The following is a 26724-nucleotide window of genomic DNA, read 5'->3' as shown; positions in this document are numbered from 1 at the left end:
TATATATATATACGTATATATTTATATATCTGTTCTTTCACTTCTGTTTCTTACAGTACACGTATCTCTCACAGTGGTTACGGTGTAGCGCGCGCGGTTTAACTGCGTGTCGGACGCTCACGGCTTCGTCGGCTTACAGAGGGAGAGAGAGAAATAAAGAAAGAAAGAAAGAAAGAGAGAAGAACACTTAGCCAAGACGAAACACGAACACGTAAAAGCAACACACAGGTAAAAGGTAAGCACAGCGTCGGAACGGCGCAACTCACTTGGAAGTCTGTCTTTCCATTCGGCTGCCGCTGGTAGCGCTGCTGCTGGATGCTGAGCGACCGGACCTCGCCGGTTCCCTTCCTTTTCTCATGCCGCTCGGAAATATAGCAGGAGAGGAACAGAGAGAGAGTTAGAGAGAGAATTAGAGAGAAGAAGAGAGAGATTGAGAACTGGGTGGGGAGCTCACGGTTATCGTACCTACCAGCGAGCCTGCGACGCGCAGGTTGAACGTAGGAGACTTGGTTAGGACTGTGGTATGTGTGTGTATGTGTGTGTGTGTTGAATCTCACAGGTTTGTAGTTAGTATTTCGTATACCCTCTCCGTTCAAGATCAAACACTCTGGAACATTTATTTTCAAACGATTTGAAAACTTTTTCTCTTCAGTATTTGCCAACGTTCCAGATAAAAGAATATTTCCCTTTGATTTCAACCTATTTTTTATTTTTCTCCATTATGATTTAGAGGAATTGCAAAAGAATAGAACGAATATCTGTGTTATAATGTTATGTTCTATGTATAGTAATGTACAGCACTGAGGTAGGAGATCATTGGTGGGATGAGGACGCCGAGGGGGTGCGGTCGGTGCACCCCACCGTAAGCCAGAGGCACTCGGAGAGATCGAGTCGCCTTTTCTCCTCCTCCTCCTTCTCTTCTCTCTCGCTCTCTTTCTCTCTCGTTCTTTTACCTTATCTCCCTCCTTGCTCCCTGAACCCCCGTCGCTACTTCTTTTTTTCCCCTTTTTCCGTCTCTTTCTTCTGGCAGCAGCCGCGCCGACGCCCAGCCGGTTTTACACCTGAGAACCGATTCATTCTACCTTCTTGAGGACTGACGCTCCTAGTTCTTCTTCTTAGTTTCCATTTGGAATTACGGAGTCAACATGCAAATCATCGCGATCAGCTGCGATGCGAGCCGAGTTATATTGCGAGACGTATTCGAAATTTCTTTTCTTATTTCCATTTTTATTTCTCTCTCTTACTACCTCCCTCCTCCCACCCCTCTTTCTCTCTTTTTAAGATCAACTCGAAAATCGATTTTTACGTTTCTTTGTATTTGTTTTTTATTATTTTTTTTTTTTTTGTAAAATCTTATATCATTTTTCTTCATTGCTTCAAAAAAAAAAAAGAAAATTGTAAGAAATAAACTTTGAAGTTGTTGAGTTATGTTATTCTATATATATATATCGGTAATAAATGGCGATAAGATTTTCGTAATCGAAGAAACGTTGAAATTTATTGCTTTATTACCACTCCTCCGTGCGGTTTCTCGATTTTCTTTTCCTGAAACTAGTGAAACCAACGTATAAACGGCCTTTTTATTATTGTCAGACCCTTCTTTTCATCTTTCAACTTCTTTCAACTCTCCACTTCTTTCAAGCGGTTGACCATTTCTAAACGCAAACGTGGCAGGTAACCTACCTGGTAGAGAACGAACGAATCAATCGCATGCCCTGTGTTTTCTGTGTGCATCCTCGAGATAAGAAGGGCCTGAGTACACACACTCGGCCACATTCTTTCTTTTTTTCTCTCTTGGAAGGCTGAGTTATCGCATTGCTTAACGTTTCGGAAGCTTTTCGATAATACTTTTGCAAGTTTCTTCTCTTAAAAAAATAAAAAAACTAAACAAGACAGGTGTTCCTGACTTTTCCTTTTGTTTTTTCTTTTTCGATATTTTATTTGAGGAAGAGAAATATTTTTAAGGGTTTAGATATTATTAAAATTATTTTTCAAGATAGCCGAGTTATTCTCGATATTCGCTATACAAAGTTACGAAGATGAAGAAGAAGAAGAAGAGAACGATTGGTACAGCGTGCAACTGCCTCTGGCGTCGTTTTCTTCGGTGAACTAGTTCCCTCTTCTCTCTCTCTCTCTCTCTCTCTCTCTCTCTCTCTCTTTCTCTCTCTTTTTCTCTTTTTCTCCCTTTCATATGGTCGATCCATTCTACCACATCGATGTCTTACAACTACTACTACCACTCTCTACTACTAATACTAGTATTACTACTATACGTATCTCGAAGACTACGATCGCCAGCGTCCAGCGAGCAACGTCACCGAGAAGATCACCGTTCAAAGTTGAAAAGAGAGAATGAAAGAAAGAAAGAGATAGAAAAGAGAAGACAAGATTCAAAGATTCCAGCAAGTTCGAATGGTCAAAGATAAACAAGGAAAAGTTAACATTGAAAATGTAAAAGGGTATAACGTCGTTCCCAACTATGTTTGACTTTTGATATCGAACTATGGTCCCAAATGGGGGGAGACCCTGTCTTTAAAATTCGTAGTGACTCGATGTGACTTTTTTGTACGGTGGTGCGTCCGTCGATTTGCCGCCGCCGTACGGTGACTCGTTTGAATCGTCGCTTTATTCCGCTCAGGGAGCCAAAGAGAAGGACATAAAGGCGGAATCCGATTGGAAGGGATGCCAAGCTACGTGAAAGTTAAGAGGAAGGAGAAGAGAATATGAGAGAATAAGAAAGAAAGAAATAAAGAAAGAGAGAGAGAAAGAGAGAGAGAGAGAGAAAGATGGACCAAGACGGTGTTACTACGTGCACGGGACCCACGAACCGGCCACCGCATACCTGCACGACGCGTAATGAGAACATACCAGCGTCGTTCGGCCTGCTATCTGCTATCAAACGGATACCAACCACGGACCGTCTTTATCTGGGGCCCCCCTTTTCAAAATTTTGTTTTTTATTAAATTATATTCAAAAAAAAAAAAATCTTATAGCTTTTCTCGAAATATGTCTTTTTTTTTGTTTTTTTTTCTCTCCTCCATCATCTCCATCATCTACCCTTTGTTACAGAAAAAAAAAATAAATGTAATTTTTTATCGCAATGTTTTTTGGGCAAGTGTTATATCAAAGTTAATAATAGATATATCATTTGTTTCATTCTCTCTTTGTGTAATATTATTAATCTTTGATTGAGTTAGGAATAAATTCGAGTGTTAGATTGTTATCTTAAATATGTCGACTTAGGTGAACATTTATAGAAGAAAAGGATAGAAAAAAAGAAATGAAAAAACGAATAGAAAAGTATGAAAAACGTATGGAATGTAGTTACGTTGCTTGGCAATTCCGGACCGATAATTTCAAATCTAAAACTGGTTCTTATCGGTTTATCAGGATCTACATATATGCACAAGAAGGTTTCTAACTAACGATTATAAATACTTTGTTTGTTCGTTAGGGGGGTGAGGCGGGCGAAAAAAAAAGATATATATATATACACTTGTACTTACTTAAAAGATAAACCGTTTTTTTAAATGTCCATTTGATGTTTTTTTTTTCTTAAAACATCAGAAGAAAAAGGTAAGAAAAATGAATATGAATATCGACCTGTAACATCGAAGAAGAAATCATCGTTGCTTGCCCATCGTACGTTACTTCCCTGTACAGTTTGTTCGTATCGTTCTTTCTTTCTTTCGTTCTTTCGTTCTCTCGTTCGTTCGTGGTCGATTTCGTCTCAATGGCAGGCGGTCTCTCAAAAAATTTTGTCCACCTCTTGGTCGTCATTTTGGTCGTCATCCTGGTCGTCATCCTGGTCGTCTTTAAGTTACCGTGTGTACGCCTTTCCCAACTCATACTTACTCGTTCTACAACGCACGGTTTAACGTGGCCGAACACGCGAATGTGGTTTTGCATAATTAGGCTGCCTCTCTCGGCGGTCACTCTAATAACACGTGTACGTATATATATATATGTATATGTGTATATAATATATATATATATATATATATATATATATGTACAGAGTTCTCTCGTACCGTACAGTCTCCTCACGGACGATTACTTTCTAAGGATTGATTTCTTTCCAAAGAAACACGTTTTCTATTTGTTCTCTTTCGTTCTAATAATCTCCATTTTTGTCTTTTTATCATTTCTTCCTTTGGTTTTTTTTTCTTATCTTTTTAATAATAGATTTCACCCTCTTTTATCGATTGTGCCACATTTATTGTAGGGTAATTGTATTTTCAAATAAATATGGTCAATATTTATTATAATAAAATGTCAGAGTAGTATAATCATATTTCTTGTATCAATAATATAACCTTGACACGATCCTGTTCTTATTAGAAATACTGACCATTTTTTTTTTTTTCTGTAAAATACTTTATAACTGAACGAAATGATTTGACTGAATATTGAACAAAAATATTTTTTAAATATTGATCGAATAGATTAAACAAAAAAGTGTCTTTAATCGATCAATTATTTAAGATTTTTTTTTTATTTGCATACATCTAAAAAAAAACGTGTAAGAAATAAAAACGAAAAGAAGAAGCAATGGGAAGAGGAGGTAACTAATGGTCGTATACTTCTCTCCACACAACTATATTAATAAACTCTTTCCCTTTTTATTATCCCAAGAATTGTTCATATTTTTTTGTGTTTTCTTTTCTTTCTTTTTTTTCAAATCGATCATTCGACATTTCTTCCAGCATTTCGTTTTAAAGATTCATCATTATAACTCATCATCATCATCGTCATCATTAAGAATTGGAAAAAAAAAGAATTGGAAAGAGGAGGAGGAGGGTTTGCAGTGATCGTGTATACATCCCTCTAAAACTCTGTATTAAACTCTTTCTCTATTTTATTATCCCGAATAATTGTTCATTTCCTTTTTTTATTTTTGCTTGTTTCTTTTTTCTTTTTTCTTTTTTTCTTTTTGTTTGAAAATGATCTCATTCGACAATCCCACGAATAATTTCATTTTAACGAGATTCATCATTATCATTTTATTTATTTATTTATTATTATTATTATTATTATCGTCATCATCATCGTCATTCTGGATCGCGTATTTTTGTCTTTCATTCTCATCGATCGGTCCACCGAGCACGGAAGAGAAACGGTACGAGTTTGTATCGTGCGTTCGTTCGTTCGTTCGCCTCATCCTTTGCTATTACTTCCCTCTTCCTCTTTCATTCACATCCTCATCTTCCTTCTTCTTATCTTCCTCCTCCTCCTCCTCCTCCTCCTTCTCCTCCTACTCCTCCTGTTCTTCCTCCTCTTCCTTTTACTTCTTCTTCTTCTTCTTCTTTTCATGTCCTATGTGCGCTCGAGCGCATTAAAAGGCGCAATTAAATTTATGGTTGTTCCGAGATAGTGTGGCGTTTTTATTTTTTTTCTTTCTTTCTTACTTATATTCTCTCTTTTCCCCCTTACCCCAACTCCCTCTTTCCCATTTATTTTGCTTTGAATTGTTTTTTTTTTTTTGAATATTTCGTTCTTTTTTTAATTATTTTTCATTTATTATAATATATTATTATCATTATTATTTATTATTTATTATTATTTATTTATTTATTTTTTTTTTCCTTTTTTTTTTTGTTTTTAAATCTTACCGAATAAATGCGACGAGTGCGTGAATTTTAAATAAAAATTCATACTTATTTTTTGCACTATCTTTTTTCTTATTTTTTACACGATCACTCGAGCATACATATACACAGACACACATACATACATACATACATACATACACGCGCAAAGACACATGCACATGTTGACGTGAAACATTCATACGTATGTACGGAATCTCGTGCGCACGATTCTTTAAAATCGGTAATTACAAATATCGGTGGTAAGAACAGCGGTAATAATGTTTTTTTTTCAAATGGCAATTCCACGCATATATTCTTTTAAACACACGCATTATCTAACCACACGCTGGGCGAGAACGCATACTTTCCCGTCGACAAAATATTCCTTTCGCAAACGTTTCTCGTATTTATTCTTCGCGTGTAAATTGTGTATCCCCGTAGATACATAATTTCGCGTACTTTCCTATTTTAAATAATCGATCAATCGACTTATTTATTTCTTTCTGTTTGTTTTTTATCATTTAATTTCCGCGTTAACTACATTTTCTTTCCGCTGCATTTTTTTGTCCTTTTTTATACTTTTTATTATTTTTCTTTGGTTTTTGTTTGTTTTTTTGGTTTTGTTTCTTCTTCCTTTTCCTATCGTAATCACCTATAATCAATCACACGCAAGTGTACGAATTTATTTATTTTTTTTATTTGTATCCCATTTATATTTTTTAAATCCTTTTTCCTTATGAATAAAACGATCGATGTGTTAACGATTCTAAGTTGTGTTGTCTGTTTGGCTTTCTTTCTTTCTTTCTTTCATATATATATATTTTTTTTTTTTACTTTTTTTTTCCGTTTTCTATTTCTTTTCTTTTCTTTTTAATTGGCTTCCTAGATCGCAATCTACGCTGACGCTGAAACTACTAACGAGTGTCTTTGACAATTTTCTTGATAAGACAAAAATCGAAAAATGTTTACGCATAAGTCGTCATCGTCATCATATATAATCATTTGTCGAAAAGTCACTGAAAACTGACACGAAATCTGACAAAAAGTGTCTTCCTTTTTCTCTCCTTTCATTTCATTTCCTTTCTCACTCTAAGATAATTACGAACGATAGTCGGATAAAACTTACTTTAAATCTCGCGATTATTAAGAGTTGAATTAAAACGTTCATGGATCATCACCCTCTCGAGTTGCGATCGCGATGAGGATTCACGAATAGGAACCGAAAACGGGATTAAGAGGCAAGGGTTCCCGTAAAGGTTGTTGCTTTTTCATTCGCTTTTTCTTATCTTTTTTTTTTTTTGTTCCGTGTCATTTGTTATTTCTATTCGTCTTCTTCGCTTTCTGAGCTGTTGCGTTGGTCACATCAACCTATTTTTATCCATCGATCGATCGAGTATTCTAACGCTGCTAACCAACTGTAAGAAATGGAAGACAAGAGGAAATGAAATATGGACAATAACAGAATGGGTACTTTGTATGTTTCTATGTATGTATATGTGTGTGTCTATATTCAATATAAAAAGAAAAAGAATATAAATAAATGATGATATCGCGTGGGTGTGTGTATTCAATATAGAAAAGAAAAGAAAATAAAAATAAAAAAAAATAAAAAATGAAGGTAATGTCGATGTAAATTCCGTAAAGTATATATGATATATTAAATATAGAAAATAAAAGGATATAAATTAAAGGACACGTTACCGTTTCTTATCCATCTCGGACTCCGTGGCGAAGGTGTAACTTCTTTGCGTGGGATCCGGTGGTTGCAGCTCAAAGGCGTGTTTCCTGCCGCCGGAATTAGGTGCGCTACCGTAAACTCTGAAACCATGAAGACAGGCAACACCAAAGGATTTCTCGGCGTTGGCGTCATCGTAGAAATACAAAGCTGCATCTTTCAATACGCAATACCGTCTGGACCAGCCGGTAGGCGAGGATGTCTTTTTCGCATGTTCTTGTTGTTTGCTTAGATAACCAAAACAGTCGGGTTTTTGTATAGTACAAGCTGGTAATTCGCGCATTCTCAACGATGCGTTCAACCATGTGTCCACCTGTAATTTAATGATATATTAAATGAATAATAATGAAATTCTTGTTGAAAACAAAAAAAAAACAAATCAAAATACAATAGAAATGTAAGAATTATCATAGTTGTTTGATTACGATAAGATTACCTGATTGTTTCGTTCTATGGCTTCCTTAATAACCGTGGCCCACCTGCTCGCCGCTTCTTCCGTATCGGCAGCGAGCCGTAACGTTGGGGCTGCTTGTTTCTTTATAGCAAAACTGTGCAATCTCAATTCGGGAGTAACTTCAACTTCGTATTTCAAGAGCATTACAGCTCCTACCGGTTGTGAATCCTGATAATGAATACAATTAAATGAGCTAATTAATTGATTTACGATTTGTCAAAGGTATCATTATCAATTAACGTATAATATAGTTTCTCGAATATATTTTTTCCATTCATCGAATAATCGAAATAAGAACAAAAATATATATTTAAAATATTAAATAATTGTACACACTAACCGAGTCAGTCTTATAATAATAGAGACAATTGTTGCGACGTAATGCGAACCATCTGCGAACCCACTTGTCCGTGTTCGAAGAGGTTGCAGATTTTCTCCATAAATAACCCGTACAAATAGGCTCCTCCTGTGAATCCTTAGCCCCGTTCCTGGGCACTCGCGGTGCTAGGACGTTGCACGTCCTCGCGACTTCCAGCTCGAGGACATCCGTACCGGAATGAGCCAACCTGACGACTTCCGAGTGGGTCGCGTCCATGACGCTTCTACCGTTCACCGACATTATAATGTCGCCAACCTCCAAACCGGAACTCTCAGCAGGTGTGTCTGGTTCGATTGCGGATACTACCACCGGTTTTGATCCGTGAATCCGAAATCCAAACTCACCATCGGCCTCTCGTTTCACGATCACCCTTTTGTCGCTTTCTGCAAATCGAAATTGACGTTTCGTAGCGTTGATTTCATTCGATTTAAAGAAAGAAACAAAACGAATAAAATAAGAAAATAAATAGAAGGGATCGAAGTGTGGTTGTTGAATCGATCGAATCCCTTTCCTCGGTTTTTTATTTTCCTTGTTTTTTTTTTTTTGATTTTCAATATAATTTTGTTTTTCTTTTTTTTCTCCCACATGCATATAGAAGTTTTCTTCGTATCGTGATATCCAACGGTTTGCGAGTTACGACGGTGTGTATAATCAGTTGCCATTATAGAAAGTAATGCGCCACACGTGCGTCACGCCGACCCACTTTCCGCCGCCTTTTAGAGCGTTTCTATTTATTCGCGGCGATCCGAGCGTGTATAAAGCCATGAATAAAGATCAGAAAAGAAAGACAAGGTGTATATGGGAAGTAGAAAAGAGACATCGACTGGAAACCGCTAATCTGGTGGTTAAATATGAAAGAATTCGCATTGGACTGTCTTTCATTTTATTTCTCTCTTTGAGGAATTTCATCTGCAAAGTAAATATTTCAAATTGTCTTTTTAATCCAATAAGAATTAATGATCCAAGAATAATCAAAGCAACAATACGTTAGCAACTATCGGAATTATCTCGCTTAGTAGATTCTATTCCCGAGAGTAGAGATCCCCTGTTGGATATTTTTAGAGGGTTGCAGATACATGCACAACTTCCTTAGACCCATTGCATGGGTATTCCATATCATCGGAATTCTATAGATAGACATTATGTCGATTATATGTGTGTATATCTACTTTAAAGAAATATTTAAACAAAAGCAATAAGTATCTTCTCGATACTTTAACTATAAATTATATTTCCGATCGACTAAACTGATCTATCTCTCACTCTCTCTTTCTTTCTCGTCAGAAGAGATGCATGCTTGATGATGAACGCACTCCATAGTTATATACCCTACGTTAATGTATCTTGGATATTTCTGGATATCCGTAGAGGATTAAGCGAGAGAAGTGTGTCAAAATACGTACTACATGTGTTCCCTGTTTTACGACGTTCCACGAATCCTCAGCGTCCGTGACATGATTAGACGAAATTTTTAACGTAGAACAAAAAAAAAGAAAAGAACAAAATAAATAAGATAAAAATAAAAGATAGTAGAAGAAAAATAGATGGAGGGGGGGGGGAGGGTGATCTAAGAAGAAAGAATTTTTAGCTGAGTTATTTTCAGTCGAGAGAAATCACAAGATTCGGATGTAGAGATTCTCTTCTCGTGTCTCTTGACCTTGAGGAAAAACATATCGATTTGGCGGCACTCTCGGTAAACGTTCAATGCGCTTTGATCTTGATCGAGCGAGGACAACGAAAGGAAGATAGTTGCTACACGGTGTTACAAGTATTTGCCGAATAATCGTTTAAATTTTCATTCTTGGCCCCACGTGTTAAGAAAATCTTGGCGAGTTTCCGATTTTCGATCGATGTACCTAAGATTACCCCTATTACATTAATTTATGTCTCAATAATAATGACCATGTCGAGCTTTAATGTCCGACCTTGTAAAATTTGGAAAAAAAAAAACTTATGTTTGGATTCGTGAGTTTGTTGTAGCCCTATCCCATTATTAAAAAAAGGAATTTAATTATAAGTGATGAAAAGAATAATATTATTTACCAGGTGTCGTTGCACCGAGTCTGGTAAGAGCTTGTCCCTCCCTGCACCACACCCTAAGCATACACTTGAGAAGGTCCTCCAACGCTCTTTTCAGCGACACATCCTCTTCCAATTCCTCCATCCTTCCACACTCTGAACTGTGCGCCGAGTCGCACACCATCCTTATTTATTTTTACCCTATTTCTCTTTCTCTAGGATTTTTTTTACTTTCCAATGAATATTCTTATTTTTGTTTTTGTCGATCTATAAAAAGGGGATGCCGTGACAAGTTTGGAAAATTCACTTAAATCTTCATGGAGATACCAATCTATACGTAATAATAACGACAAGGCAAAGGATTTATTCGAGTTTACCCGAAGCTTTTCCCGAAGCTTTTCCCGAAGCTTTTCCCGAAGCTTTTCCCGAAGCTTTCCCCGAAGCTTTCCCGATGCTTTCAGCTTACGAACCCGTGGAATGCGACTCGGCGCCCTGACCCACTGACTGCCGGCCAAAAGCTTCTTCTTCGAATGTTCGGCCCATCGCCACCACCGCCACCAACACCAACACCAACACCAACACCACCACCACCACCACCACCAACACCAACACCAACACCACCACCACCAACACCACCACACCAACAACACCACCAACACCACCAACACCACTACCACAATTCACCATCTCCCTTTTCCTCTTTAATCTATCTATCTATCTATCTATCTATCTTTCTCTCTCTCTCTATCTCTCCTTCTTAACTTTCGTGCTTTCTTTCCTTTTTCTTCATCCTCCTCTTATTCGCGATAGCGTCTTTAGTGGCCGACCGGAGAAGCCGTCCAATTCGGACGGCAGAGCCGGCTAAGATATATTTAGACGACGCAGTATTACGCGGTGCTTATTTAAAGAAACGCTAAGAACATCTCTTTCTCTTTCTCTCTCTATATCTCTCTTTTTCTGTATCTATCTATCTCTCACTTGGTCTCGAATGATCAACCATCTATCTTCCTCTATCTCTTGTTCTCTTTATCTTCCACCTCTTTTTTTGTTCGTTCTTTTTATTTACAGACACGCACATACACATACACACAGACGTATACTAACACACCACTCTTACGTTGAGTTCTCAAAGATTTTTTGGGAACATTCTTGGACGATGCCGTATACACGTAGTAATAAAAAAAAAAATCGAACACTCGACGACCATGATAGGGTGCCCTCGCGTGTCCCACATTTTTTTTCTTATTTCGAAAGATAAATTTTTAGATGATTCCTTTCCCGAGTTATTCGTCTAATATTAGAAATATACTATCAATCAGCTTGTTGGAATCTTTTTTTCTTTTTTTTCTTTTTTTTTTTTCTAGAGAGATATTTGTGTGTTCCGAATAATAAAATAATTAATTTGTCTTATCATCAACATACATCCGGATCATCGGATGTTATTACGAGATATATTTTTATATTCTTTATTATTAGTTTACGCGACAATGTTACCCTTATTACATTACCTACCCCTATCCTAACTATTATTGAGTATGCATAACGCTCTATATACGCGAGAATGCTTTGAGAAAAATAGTCATCCCGTATCGATTTAAAAATACTCTAACCTTCGATCCAACGTTCAAGGTCTTACTTGCTATGGTTAACCCTCTCTTTATCTCCTTCTCATCCTCCTCCTCCTCCTCTTTGATATTTCGAGATACCTACGATGGAACTATACGACGCGTATTATCGATCGAATTTATTTTTCCTCTTTTATGATAGTATGTATTTAGATAAAAAATAAAAAAGAAAAGGGCAGACCCCTAGAATTCGATTGTCACAAATTTTTTGTGACTTCCATGAGAAAAAAAAAATCGTCTCGGGAGGCGTATAAAAAAATAATTAATATTTTCTCGAAGTTCAGAGGGATTTGATTTATGTCGGGGTAAGATTTTCGTTACAACAGCGACGAGGCCCGTTTTAATAATTGAACAATTCTGATTAAAAAACAAAAAAAGGAAAGGCACGTGCAATAAAATAAATCTTATTATTCTCACCAAAATTTTTCGTTTGTATCCTCCTGTACATTTCGCCGCTACTCTTTCGATGAACCATCCGATGTGTGGCCGCTTGATACTTGTGTCGAAAATTTCTTTCGCTTTCTGTCGATTCCTGAGAACCCCTTCGTTCCTTGAGTATACTTCCTAAAATGTCGTCGTCACTGTCACGACTATCTGGACGACGCCAAACGTGACTTTCCTCAAAATCACCGATGTAAATCCATTCTCCACCTGTATACGGTTCTACGTAATCATCCTCGTCTTCTCTACCTGTTGACGATTAATAAATAATTATAATTTTATGATTCATTGTGTGATTTTCACATTGAATATTTTCTTCGTTTGAAAAACTTGTTCGATCGAAAAAAAAAAAAGGAAGTATCGCAATTATGTAACTAAACCTGTTAGAATTTCCATGCTAGCGTCTGTACTTCGAACTTGTAGTCTTTTTCTACCAGCAGCAATAGTTTCATCTATCGATCCTCTGCTTCCTGATCTTGGTCCAGCACGTTCTTCCGATTTAGCCCTAATATCTGATCGGCCAGCACTACTACGACGATGTCTTCTATCGCTACGATCTTCCAAACGATATCTCTTGTCAAACTTCTTGTAAAGTCTTTGACTAGAGCCGTGTTTCGAACTGGTTGACCTGTGTCCTTCCGGGGAATCAGCAAAATCCGCAGGTGGTTTGACTATCTCCTCAGAAACCTCGAAGTAAATCTACGGTTAAATATAGTCGTAATTAAAGTGTTACCTCGAACGTATTTAACCTACCTTCCTCCCACAATGATGACAATGTGGTTCGTCTAATGTAGCTACCGTCATATATGGCTGATCGGTTTCTTCGCTATAAAATACACTGTCGCTACCAGGACTAACAGATCTAAGTGATTCAGCTGATAGAGCCTTTAATCTTGCTTCCGGACTATGACGATCTATAATAACGGTACGATACTCGTGTCCAGGACTACGTTGATAACGACCGAAACTCAAACGATTTGAACAAACGTCGTCTGCTATACGAGACCTTCTTCGTGGCAAACTACCAGTTATAGCGGCATTCTTATCCTAGGGAATATTATAATAGAAAATCCTGATCTTTATAATTCTTATTAATTTGCGAAATTAAATGAATCCTTCTAAGCATTGATTATAAACAATAATTACTGCCGCTAAGTAGAATATTCATATATATATATATATAAGTAGGTAGAGATAAAAAGTAACGATATAGTAAATTTCGGTATAATATGCTATCCTTACTAATTATATTGAAAAGCAATAATCAAAGACAAAAAAAGATAATGCAATTTAAAAGAAATATTAATATAGTATGACAAATAAAATACCTCGTTACTTCTTCTTCTTGTTGGTACGTAGCTTCCATTTTTCCTTCTTGGACTTTCCCTGGTTCTTCGAGGCCTACCACTATCACTAGTGTCTCTATGCATATGATAATGATGATGATGATGCATACGATAGTAATGACTACAACTGGAATCATCGGATGTAGCTGCGTGTGTACCATCTTCACTTTGTTCTAATCTCCATTCTTCTTTTTGAGGACTTCGAGTAATTGGCTGTTGTTGTTGTTGTTGTTGCTGCTGTTGTGGTTGTTGTGGTTGTTGTTGCTTCTGTTGCTGTTGAATTTGTTGCAATTGACCATTGTCTCGTTTTCTATTGTTACGATGAGGACTCCTTGTAGGTGTTTGCTTTGATCTCGATCTCGAAGAAACGCTCACATTATCTAAATACAAAGATTCGGTAATATGTTCCGATTCCGTTGGAGTCAGTCCATTGGTTAAATCCAAAGTTTTTCGTTTTCTTCGACGTTCTTCTTCGTTCCAAGCACGCTGATCTGGTGGGGATTCGGCGTATCCACCAGATGACGAACGATGTCCTTCCTGATATGAAATAAAACTGATCAAGATTGATGAAACACTGAGAAATTTAGGTTATATGATACTCACGTCTTTTTCTAATTCTGCATCAGAAACGTGACCACTTTCTAATGCTATCTGATCAAGTTCCTGCATTGTCGCCATTGCATCCTTTAAATCGTAACTTCCTGAACTACTACTGCTAGTCGATCTTGCTGGAGAAAGTAATTCTTCAACACCGAAAGGATCTTCTGTCTCTTCCTCGATCGGTCGTGGACTACAAGGTTCCTCGACCACGGCCTGACAAAATAATATATAAAATACACATTAATAATAATATAAATTCGTATGATTAACACGTCGAATCAAATGACAAGTTCTTAATAATGCAATTGAAAATGACTGCCGTCATTTATTTTTCTTTTTTTTAACAAACAATAAATTTTGTATAAAACCCATTTATACAATATTCAAGTACTGTCATACGTATTGTCCTTTCATTCCATTTTCTTTTGCCAACAATAAGAGTTTACGTTACTTTGTTAAAAAAAATATTATTTAGAAAAAGAATACCTCGCTTCTCGCTAGACTATAAATCGAGCTAGCACTCTCGAAAGAGCTACCCTCCGCGGCGGTGGCTGTGGTCGATGCTGGTGCAGATGCCGAGGCCGAGGCCGCAGCACTGGACGTTTGCGGTGGCCTAGACCAGGAACTCGTAGTCGCGGAGGTACCAGTCGTGGTCCCAGTTTCGGTCGAAGTATTGGCAGTGAAATAATCCTCGGTCGTCGAGGTTTCAGAAAGGTCGGTGTTTGTACGACCACCAGAATCCGTTCTAGCTAGACTCAAACAAAACTCGCTCGACGATTGTGATTGTGGTTGTGAGGATGATGGTGCTGGACTAGAACGACGGAAGCCAGTTTTTGCTCTTCCATTGGTCGTTGCCATCGTTGAAGTGTCAGAACTGAAATAACGAGTAATTTTGTATACACCGCAGATAAATACTCTTATATGATGAGACTTTAATAAATAAGAATGAGGTTGCATGCAGCGTGTCCAAGATCGAACACATTGAACCGTGAATTGAACAGTGACAATAGCCTATTTATGTCCCTCTACGTAAATAGTTTTAGCCTTTGTCGATAAGTAATTTCAACCTTGGCGTGAGAGGTTGTACAGGCGTTGCAGGCTCGAGGCGTATTCTTGGACTGGGCGTGTGCATCTCCTTCACATCTTCGGCGTCCAATGCTTCGGTATCCATAGAAGAGTCTTGCTGATGTTGCAGAAGTAAAAGGAGCCTCCTTTTTGGGGTTAACAAAGCGAGAGAATCGGCTTGAAGTACCGTAGCTTGGGACTCGTTCCAAATTCCGTCACTGTGGTCCCTCGTTATGTCGTTCGCTAGGGAATCACTCGATGCGAACGGAGAAGTCCCAGGAATGCCAGTCACTGGAGATGTTCTCGATAATGGAATACAAATCTTTCTTACGTGGGACAAGTCGTGGATCAATGGTGATTCGTCTTTTGGACTTTGGGGCATTCGCCGAGGTGCTGTTTAATGTTAATTAAAATAACATTATATATGATATATATATATCTCTCTGTTTATTCAAATATTCTAATGTTATTATTCACCTGATGACGTTGGTGAGGTAGGCGATGTTGGAAGTGACCTAGGTAGCATAAAATCACCGGACAACGGACCCTGTACTCCATCCTCGAGGGATACACTTCTCTTACGGAAAAGTCCACGACGTATAAGATTTTCATGAAATTCCTAAGTCAAAGAAAAAAGTTTAAAGGGGAAAATGTTTGAAGTATATATGAATTATTAAAAAGATTTCTCTAACTAACTTCTTCGTGATGATCGTCTTGAGGAGAAGGTACTCTTAAAAGAGAAAGATCCTCCGGAGTAGATGAAAATTCAACTGACGTTCTAACCGTCCTACTCCATGGATCCTGATGATTTCTTCTACAGGTATGGGGATAACTTGGTTCCCCAGCTTCACCGACTAATTCACGTCTCTCTACTCTAATTTCACCATCGGAAAGAGTTTTTTGTAATGGCAGGAACCTTCGCGTGGGTGTTGACAAACGATTGAGAATGGCACGTGCGTCGGGTGAAACCGGAGCTGGCTTAAAATCTATAAGAATTTCTTGGTCTTCAAGTTCGATGGATTTTTGTCGTTGATCTTGTGACTGTAAAATATTATCAATCCATGATGTAACTTTTTTGAAAATTATTTAACAAATATTTAAAAAATATATACCATTTTTTAAAATAACGGATTAAGACTTGTAGTGTAGATGTTTTGTGTTTCGAATATTAAAAATAAAAATAAAAATGTATGTCTACTTAAAGAGAAAAAAGACGCTGAATTTTAAAGATTAAGTTGCTGAAGAAGTCCCAATAAAGGGACGAAACGTTCCAACATATCAAAATTAAGTTCTACTTCTTTTTTCGTGATGTCCAAATTCCCTATGATACCCCTTCTTATTTAAAAATAATATTTAACTTACAAGACACAAAGGACCGTCGATGTCTCCGTTAGGCAAAGATTCGTCCTCGTTGATGGCATAACTAGGAAATTGAGATGATTGAGTATCGACGATGAACGGTGACCGTGGTGGTTCCTCACTTTGCGTTCTGTGAAGTGGCTCGTGTTCTATTTCCTCTTTGGATCCTGAACTACTTTGTATACCACCCAAAGGCGTACCCAATTGTCCAGCTTCGGAATAACTTTTCGTCAACTTTCTACCGTTAAAAAGACCATTCGTTTGAGCTCCCTGGGAGACCATTTTTACTCTATGAATGGTTCTAGGACTTAGTGTTACGGGTGGTACTCTAGCACGAAAATCTGCTGGGATTTCTGTCTGTGTAGCTTGCGTCTTCATGACGCCACGTTTCGGAAACTTTTCTGGAATAAAGATCATTTAAAATAGAAATAAAAAGAACTTTGAGAGAGAGAGAGAGAGAAAGAAAGTCACGTTTGTCCACTTAATCGATTATTTCCACTCACTTCCAATAAAAACTTTGACCTCTCTCTCTCTCTCGTTAATTATCAGAACACGTAGATCGATTGCCATTTATTATACACGCCAATTAAACTCCTATGCAACGAATATTCTAATGAAAATGTTCTTTTTTTTTTCTTTTTTTATATATATAAAATTTGAACCGTATCAATCGAATGCAATTAATTGTCAATTGGATTAATAATATGATAATCATTCGTATACATAATTATAGGAATAATCGCGTTATAGAAAATTCTTTTAACTTCTATAATATTACCTAATTATTATTTTAATAAATTCAATATGGAATTCCCATCGCGTTACTATATTGGCAATTTCATCATATCCAAAGGAAGTTGCCGTAGGATAGTAATCTAACGGAGGGTTACAAGCTTACCTGAATTTCACTAGTTACATACATATATGTTGAAGCTAAACTGCTACTTCAAACTAATATCCATCTTTTCCTTCCTGTTATTAATACTTTTCAATGGATTACAATTTTGTCTCTTGCATATATATATAATATATTTTTTTTTAAATCGCGTTTAAAATTATCTAATTATTATCATCTTGATAAATAATTATTATTTTATCGATTTCTCTTTTTTAAATGTTCAAGTATCCGTAAGAAAAAAAAGGAGAAGAAGAAGAAGAAAAAATATAGGAAAAACTTACCACGGATGAGCGGAGCGTAAGAATGGACGAGGGGTAAATTCGAGGACACGGTGGTGTTTTGCATCATTGGCTGCGAGTCAATAAGGCGTTCCGGGTTGTGCGACCTTGGTGGACTTTTACTCCTGGGAACGTCGAAAGATGTGAGCGTATGCGATCTGGCGAAACTCACGTGTTTCGATTTAGGAGCTTGAGGACCTTGCGAAGAGGGTGGTGGAGGCACAGGGGGTAATACTGGCCTTGGGCCTTCCATCCTGATGGATTCTTCGTCTTCGGGCAACCACGTGTATCTTTTCCCAAATTTTTTTTTCATTACATTTTTATTTACTTTCATTAGAACAAAAAAAAAAGAAAGAAAAGCAATATTTCTTCCATCACTTTTTCATTTAATCGATCAATATAAATAATAACTAACCGGATGATAAGTATTTATAATAAGGGTTAGGGTTGTATCGGGGTTACATATTAAATGCAGGGATACATGCTCATATTTTATTATAAATACTGATCATCCATTTAACATATTTTAATATGATACTTTTTATTATAAATATACTTGCCATTTGTGTATAAAGTATTAGTGAATATAATGTTTTAAATATCGATCTGATAAATGTGTTAACGCCAGTTTGTTTTTTTTAATTGACATTGTTTCCAATTAAAAAGTATCTAATTAATTTTATTTTCATATGTAACACAGTAACCTCATTTCGAACATTCTCATTGTCATCGTCTTTGTTCAAATGTTTTTAAACCCCATTCGCGAAACTCTTTTTCTTTTTTTTTTTTCTTTTTCTTTCTTTCTTTGTCACGTCGACAAAGTCTCACGATTCAATTAAAAAACATATATAGATGATAAAAGTGTCAGGATAAAAACGATCGGTCGATCATCCGTCGCATACGTTTGACAACCGTAATGAAACGTAAAACGGCATAAAATAGTCAACGTGTCGGCCGCGTCCCATAGTAAAACGTAATTGCATTCGTAGCCAAATGCTTCGAGATAATGTAATCACGAGTGTCCGGTCTAATTACGTCATATATATCGGACATAAATTCGTACTAGACCGTGTTCAACGCTCTACTATGTTAGACTCATCTCTCTGACAGAAACGACGATTTTAATTTCAACGGCAAAACGAATTATTTAAATGGCTAATAATTTACCGATTTACCCACTACTTGTTGCTAATAAATCTGATTAAACGTTAAACTTCCTTTTAATCTTTTTTTCTTTTATTTTTACGAATTTATTTCGCGTCGTTATTTTTAGCCGAATTATTATTGTTGTTGTTGTTGTTGTTGTTTATATGTGCATGGAAAGATAAGTGAATGGATGTCCGGAAAAAAAGGGGACGTATGTTATATTTTTGGTTAAATTCATAGGAAAAAATGTTATTTAAATTATTATCTGTATTATTTAAAAAATTCATTGGCACGTATCTTTCTTATCCCTTTTTAATAAATAATATATAATATTTTCCTGTAAATTTAATCAAATATAGAGCATACGTTCTTCTTTTATATAATATATTTTTCGTGTAAATAGGAAAATTAATATAAAAATAAAAAAATCGATACGATAATAATCGTAATATTAGGAATGAAATGTTGTTGTTGTTGTTAAAAATCTTACTTTTTAGGATCGGAGACAGTGCAAAATGTTCTTGGTCTTCGTCGAAAGATTTCAATGTCATCTTCAACGTCATAACGAGAATGGCCTCTGGAAAAGTTTGTATAGGGTTGCTGATACATGATCGGTAATGAATATCGAGGATAAGGAGCATCGCAAAGATTTTCATCGCTTGGGACACTTCTAACGCAAGCAGAAAGAATGGAACTTCTTGTCGAGCTGCATGGCGAAGGTCCTCTCGTTGATAGACAACCAAAAAATCCACTGGTCGATTTTTCAACAGCGTCCAATTGTCTACTGGTTATGCAATATTGCTCCTTTATGTCTTCTCGCGAATAAAGTGGCGTAGCTCTTCGATCCCAATCACCGTGAAAGGATCCACCACCACCACTGTGAAGATCAACTTGCGTTGAAACGTCAACCTAAAATCATCGAACATGTCACGAGGGGTGCTTCATTTCCAATTCATTTTCTCAAGATTTATATATATATATATATCTATTCGATATATTAATTAATTGCTCTCTTATTAAAAAAAAAAATCTATAATAATCGTTAGAATAGAAGTCATTTCTACGAATTTTGTTTAAATGTGTTAAATTAAACGAAAATGTTGTAATCCGAACGATTTCAATTGAAATTAACGAAAATCGTGTTCTGTCTCATTTATTAAAACATCACTAGGAGTCGTACGTCACAACCCATTTCCAATTGGCTTTGCTACTATAGAAACTTATAACAACCGGTTGTAGGGTATATACAGAAGTTCTGCAATTTCCTGGTCTTCATTATCCTCGGCATTGCTATTGTCTTGACTAAATATACACGAACGATGATCATCTTCCTCTCGAAAGATAAACAGATACAATCTCGAGTATCTTATCCTGTTTGATCTTAAACCATCACTCACATAAGTGAAAGATATTTCACGTTGAAATATAGTTCAAACTATTCGATAAGAATAGCATTGCAAAAGACATACCCCGTAGGAAAGGTCTTTTTCTCAAGAAGGATAAATTCGAAAAGCGTTTTCTCATCTATCTATATATATATACATGTATATACAGTACGAACATATCCAGATGGTATTTTGCATACTACAAGACAACCCACTTTAATCTTTTCCAACATGGATAGTTCGCGATCTAAACGTTACAGACCTTCCAGGCATATAAATTTACTCTGAAATATATTCTTCTATTCTTCTTTCTTTTCTTTCTTCGTTGTTCGAAAAGAAAAAAAGTAATGTCAGAAAGGAAAAATAAAGAGAGAGAGAGAAGGATAAAGGCAAAGTTTTCCTTGAACGGATTTACTATCATTTCGTAAAACTTTTTTGTATTTCAACTTTTCTTCAAAATGATAATCTTTTCTATCCAAACTTTTGTTAAATAACACGACCACAGTGTTACTTATTAATAGTAAAAAAAATAAATGAAAACGTAGTAGTAAAGTACGTGTAATAAATTGTAAAGTTGTTCGTGAATATACCGAAACATTTGTAGATCTATCAGATCGATCAATATGCATTCAAGAAGATACTCGTCATCCCTTGATGCATAACGCACGAGGGACATATATATATATACATATATCATGCCACACCTACTCGATGGACACTTGGCGGGCAACGTAACATCGTGTAATAGTCATTTTCACGGATTGCAATTGATTACTATCACGGACAAATCGTTCCATAGCGTGTTCTTCCCTTACTAGGAAATTTTTCACAAGGTTATCAATAAAACATGAGAAACCTAACATAATACTAACATAATATAAAAATGTATCCTATATTTTTTTTCTTATTAGCAATGATAATACCATAGATTTATGGATACACATTATTCCAAACATGTATATGTGTGCCCGGTGTATTATGGTAATGTCAGAATTTTTGCAGAGTCAAACAAATTGGAAACATTCATTCTAGGATTTATTTTTTATATATTATATAATTAATATTATATTTATATTTATATCTATAACGATTTATTACTAAAATTATTGATATCATAAAAAAAAAATAACTGATAAAATAATTTGATTTCTATTTTTCAGATTTAATCTCTATTGATAATAATTACCGGTACAATTATATCTAACACAACTAGAGTATCTATCGCGCGTTAAAAACAAATACATAACAGATACATCTTTTGATGTTATCGATGCAACCACACCGATCCTTTGACATTTTCTCGCAATAAAAAAAACACATGATTTTCTGAAACTGAATGAACTCGACCTTTACCAGCTCGTTCAGGTACTCAAAATTGAATGACGATATTACACACCTCAGTTGAATATTATTTCTTTTCCTTTCTTTCATGCCTTTTTTCCTTATCATTTCTCATAAAATGCGTACGCAAAAAAAAAAATAGATACGTTTGAAAATTGTTAAAACGTTCGAGAGGAGAAGAAAAAAAAAAAAAAATTAGAACAATCTTTTTCCAATAAAAGTGACCCATATTCGATCGTAGAAAACCGAGCCTTTCCTTCGAGTACGTCATTCAGTTGGGCGCGAACACTTATTCCAAAAGACAGACGAAGACGGATATATTTAAGAAGACGAGTTTGTGCGGTGAATACGTTTAATGCCGTCTCTTTGGATGGGGTTGGTTGGGGGGGGAACAAAAAAAAAGTAGAAAGAATAAGAGAATGAATAAGAGAGAGAGAGAGAGGTAGAGGGGTGTAGGTGTAGATTTGTTCTTAAAGCATTTAACCTACTTTCTGAACACTTCTATAATTTGTATAAAAATTTGTACATGTGGTCAAAAATTTGCCATCAAAATATATATATATATATATATAAGTAATATATATACGACTATACGATACGGAATGTGTTTTTCTATCAACAAGAGTAAAAACGAGAAACCAAGTGATATTATCTCTTTGTCGATAATCGTAGCGTTTTATCGTTAACAAATTTATCATGAAAGCTTGCGCTACGGTATAATCGACGACTAATGGAAGTTTATTCGAGGGCGCATGAACATATATATAGATATACATACATGCAATATATAAATATATGTATTATATATGTTATACATATACATATATAGATATAAACGTGGCGCGTACGTATTGTATCGTTAAATTTCACAATGAGTAGAAATCCCAGCGACTGTGTCTGACTAGTCCTGCATTTTACTACTAGTTTGTCAGTATTCAGAGACCTGTATGATATATACGAAGTGACAGAAAAACATAAAAAGATAAGAAAGAGATGAGACACGAGAACGTTACGACGAGGGGAGGGTTGGTTAATAAACACGACGACGTTGAGTAGACAGTAGACAAAGTCAAAAGACGTGTATCATAGGGGATGAAAGAAGATGGGAAAAAAAACGAAAGCGAAATAAAGACAAAAATAGTGATAGATAGATAGATAGATAGAAAAAGAAACGGGAGAGAAAGATAAATAGAGAGATAGTGGGAGGGATACTAATAGAGAAGAAAAAAAATAGAGATAGAAAGAGATGATAGGTGGATAAAGAGTTTGCTTACCTGAGGATGAAAGGCGTGCGTCGTAGCACCGAGAGTGTTGGCCTCTGAGCGCAGAACGGTGGGGGTGAGATTGGTGGTGGCTGCTTGTAGGTTCCTAGGATTCATGGCGATCTCCGGACTGGGATGAATCTTCCTGATGCCCTGGGGTCCTCCCGTGGGACCCATTGTGGGAGCCTTCACCATCCTTGGCCACACCCCCGTTATACGGCGGGGCACCCTCTCTCTTTCTCTCTCTGATAAGCTAACGCTCTCTCTGGCAAGCTAACGTTCTCTCGCACGTTCGCTCGCTGCTCTCACGCACACTAACCCGGCCTATCGATCTGCTCTTTTTTATTCCACTTTCCTCTTTCTCTATCTTTATCTCGACTCTTGTTAAAAAGAGAGAAAGAAAAGTAAGAGAAAGATAGACAGACAGACAGACAGAGAAAGAAAGAAAGTATGAGAAAAAGGTACAGATAAAACAAGAGAATAAGTAGTAAAAATAAAGAAAATAGTATAGGAAAGAAATATAAAAATTGGTCGAGGTAAGATGATGGGGACCAAAAGAAATATATGAAGTAGAGTAATAGTAGTAGTACACGATTAGGTCAGCAGCCAACAGGAATGCCGATGTCGTCGTCGTCTTCTTTCATCGTCGTCCTCGTCGTTGTCGTTCTCGTTGTTACTCGTATCTTCTTCTTCTTCTTCGTAATAGTAGTAGTAGTAGTAATAGTAGTAATTCTTCGAGTATACTCAATTTTGATTGTTGTCGAGTTTCTCTTATCCGGTCAACCTTCTTGATAAGAATAAAGGAAGGAAGATAGGAATGAAATGTATAAAGAAAGAAATAAAGGACGACTTGTTTGTCTTCGTCGTGGTGGTCGTCGTGGTGGTGGTCGTCGTCTTCGTCTTCGTCGTGGTCGTGGTCGTTGTCGACGTCGTCCTCGTCGGCAAGACGACGTTTTCGCGGACACGACCGAGACGAGACGAGGCGACGCGACGCGTCGCGACGCCCCCGACGAGAGATGCGAAGAGTCGACGCTCGACTGTGCGACTGAGAGATGCCTTGCGTCGACGAGGGTGGATATAAATTGATACGATGGAACGAGAAACCCCTTATGCGAGAGAGGGTGAGACTCGTTCGGTCTCTCATTCTCTCATATCATCCCTTCGTTCCACGCTGCCTCGCAAACTACCCCCTACTCCCTCTCTCTCTCTCTCTCTCTCTCTCTCTCTCTCTCTCTCTCTCTCTCTCGTTATTCAGAGTGGGGGTAGATCGCCAGGAAAGTCACAAGGTTCGGGGGGATGAATTACGTGGGATGCACCACCGAGTATACCTCCCTACCTTCTATTCAACCCCCTCCCCTTCTCTTTCTCTCTCTGTCTCTTTCTATCGCAATCCCTCCCCTATTTATCCCTCATTTTCTCGCTCCCGTTCATCTCAGTACCGAGGGTGGGCAAGCGTACTTCATCCCTTCTCTATCTTTCTTTTTTTATTCTGTCTATGTGAACTTATAAATTACAATATTACATTAAGAGGTATTTCTGGTAGATAATGATAATTTGTTAAATTATATATATACGCGTCTATGAATAATTTGATTGAATCGTTAACAATGTTTTTTGATTTTGATGATGAATATGTTTTGAGATTATTGATGATAAGGTAGAAATGATATATATATATTTGAATTTATTTTTAATAAGGGGATGGGGGAGATAGGGAAAAAGGGTGACGATGTTTTAATATAATTTACGGGTTACGTTTGTTGTTGTTTGTTACGGCAAGTGCATGCAATTACTATGGGGAGCGTGAATTTTCGAAGGGTAATATGCTAGTCGTCAATCTTGTTGTTTGGATCGGAATGGTGGCGCCCCTACGAATCTCATCCTTGGCGTTCCACGTGTGTCCTTTTACTTATCGTTTTTTTATCGAATAAACATAGATTCGTTTGAATGATCAAGGATCTTAATTGATTCTGATCAATAGATTTCTTTTTTTTGATCTATCTTCGAACAAGATGGATTACACGATTTGATATTTAAATGATAGATGAGATTGTTTTGTTCTTTTGTCAATTTCTATTTTATCAACCTTCGAATTTATGGATCTTATCATGTTTTTTGATGTGTGTTTAAACATAGCGTCGAATTCCTATGTTTAACATGGTTAAAATAAAGAGAAAGGGGAATAAAAAAATAAGGATAATAATTAAAAATTAATGAGATCTTTTTAAAGTGAACACGACCTTGTTTTAATTATACTTGCTACTTCCCTACCGATATATAGTATATAAATAGTTTCTTCGATAGAAGTGCGAGAAGCGAAAGAATATAGTTTTTTTATCGTTCACTTGAAAAATATATCCTTTTTTCTTTTTTTTTTTTTTTCTATAAATTTATAAACAAACGAATATAAAATTAAAATAATTTCTGCAAATATTCGCGCAAAAATAATTCTAGCAATTTTAAAGAAATATTCGTCTCATCTTTTATATATATTAAAATCTAGTAAGGTTAATTAAATAATTAATGTAAAAAAGTATATGGAAAATATTTTACAGAATTCACATAGATTTAATTTACGGATAATTATATTTAAATGCTTTTAAATGTAATTATTAAATAATATTAACTCTCATTTTATCAAAGGGGAGAGATAAAATATTTTCTAAAGTAACGATGGTTGCATGCAAGAGGCGCACCCTGTACGAATGCAACCGAGAATACACTAGGAAACTACCTTATCGATATTTGTTTTTCCACATTTGATAAAGAATTCTTCAAAAGAAACTTAATTAATTGACGCAATGCACTTTATTCTATTTACGATGATATTATTAACGTAGCTATTATTTTTTATCTTATCCACGGTTAGTCAACATGATTAATATTTCCGAAATACATCGTAATATTATTCAACAACATTGTACAATACAGTAAAAAAGGAAAATTATTTACAATCGATAGAAAATTCTATTAACGAAAAAATTGTTATAATATTTCTTGTCTAAAAATACATCTCAATTTAAATCCTAAAATATATTATTTGCAGTATGAATGACAGCGTTCTTCCTTCTACAATATGTGTGTGTGAAATATGTTATCGTTAAATTATTATACATTTCTAAATAGCATTTATCTTTGTGAAATCTTGAAAGGAACATTAATGTATAATAAATATATCGTTTAATAAGAATTTTCCAAATTTAACATACCATGGAATAAAAAATTAACTTAAAGAATATTCCAATTCTTGCCAGTATAAATATAACTCAAAGTCAAAGGATGCATAAATTCTTTTGTAAATTCTATTTTTACTCGGACGATTCCTTTGAACAATTATCTCTTTCTTTCATACTTTTTGTCATTAATAAGAAGAAAAAAAAAAAAGAAATAAGGAACAAAAATTTCTTTTTAAACGAAGAAATAAAAAAAAAAAAGAATTATTCTTTTTTTCATGGGGATTAAAAAAAAGTAGTGTCTTTTTAATGAAAAGAAACAGTATGGAGAAAGTCTTGGTTAGTTGTGGTTACGAATGCGTGGTTGGTTCTACAAATAAACATGCTCGAATTTATAGAACTGCTAACCACGTCTGCAAGCCGTGGTTTATTCCTTTCAACGGGACTATACCTTTGCTAAGAAACATAAAGTCTGTCAGTAGAAGTTATACAGGCAGATAGTGAAGAAGCTTAACGATTGCCAAGGTGATAGTGAAATTTTAATTGCTGATAATTACAAAAAAAAAACACCCAAAAAAAAGCCGACTCGATAAATGTGTTATATATCAAGCTTTACATTTTAATAA

At 36.0% G+C, this 26724-nt stretch overlaps 2 protein-coding genes across 7 annotated transcripts in view; both read right to left on the bottom strand.

Moving 5' to 3' along the window:
• Window positions 1-1276, bottom strand: part of LOC106789995 (protein bowel) — a 5854-nt gene extending 4578 nt beyond the window's left edge. The window contains exon 1 of the mRNA XM_014754605.1: window positions 267-1276. The gene's annotated coding sequence lies outside the window, so the exon portion shown is untranslated. The remainder of the gene's footprint in view (window positions 1-266) is intronic.
• Window positions 1277-6406: 5130 nt separating this feature from the next.
• On the bottom strand, window positions 6407-24053 carry LOC106789994. Of its 6 annotated transcripts, none has more exons than XM_014754597.1 (18): window positions 23518-24048; window positions 22938-23305; window positions 19428-19846; window positions 17795-18081; window positions 16619-17016; window positions 15953-16297; window positions 15734-15875; window positions 15259-15649; window positions 14678-15065; window positions 14195-14404; window positions 13574-14128; window positions 12999-13292; window positions 12626-12944; window positions 12222-12494; window positions 8122-8543; window positions 7764-7949; window positions 7294-7640; window positions 6407-7007 (listed from the first exon to the last, which is right to left on the bottom strand). In XM_014754597.1, the coding sequence occupies exons 2-18, from the start codon at window positions 23118-23120 to the stop codon at window positions 6956-6958; spliced, it is 5211 nt and encodes a 1736-aa protein (XP_014610083.1). In that variant the 5' UTR covers window positions 23121-23305; window positions 23518-24048; the 3' UTR covers window positions 6407-6955. The 6 variants fall into 6 exon arrangements, with proteins under 6 accessions (XP_014610083.1, XP_014610084.1, XP_014610085.1 ...); XM_014754598.1 differs by having other exon boundaries at window positions 12626-12932; window positions 23516-24047; XM_014754599.1 differs by having other exon boundaries at window positions 17795-17916; window positions 23516-24047.
• Between the last annotated feature and the right edge of the window lie 2671 nt (window positions 24054-26724).

Source organism: Polistes canadensis, unplaced genomic scaffold (assembly GCF_001313835.1).
Source record: "Polistes canadensis isolate GaletaPanama2010 unplaced genomic scaffold, ASM131383v1 scaffold_210, whole genome shotgun sequence".
Lineage (NCBI taxonomy): Eukaryota > Metazoa > Arthropoda > Insecta > Hymenoptera > Vespidae > Polistes > Polistes canadensis.
The sequence above is the reverse complement of the archived record's forward strand: the minus strand, read 5'-3'. Positions and strand labels throughout refer to the sequence as shown.

What these genes read in the sequence shown, in the direction of transcription:
- LOC106789994 (XM_014754597.1), bottom strand. Translation starts at nt 23,120, where the DNA reads ATGGTGAAGGCTCCCACAATGGGTCCCACGGGAGGACCCCAGGGCATC. An exon ending in GATACAAACGAAAAATTTTG is followed by an intron (nt 8,544 to 12,221) that starts GTGAGAATAATA and finishes TTCGATTTGCAG; the next exon opens with AAAGCGACAAAAGGGTGATC. An exon ending in ATTATTATAAGACTGACTCG is followed by an intron (nt 7,950 to 8,121) that starts GTTAGTGTGTAC and finishes ATTCATTATCAG; the next exon opens with GATTCACAACCGGTAGGAGC.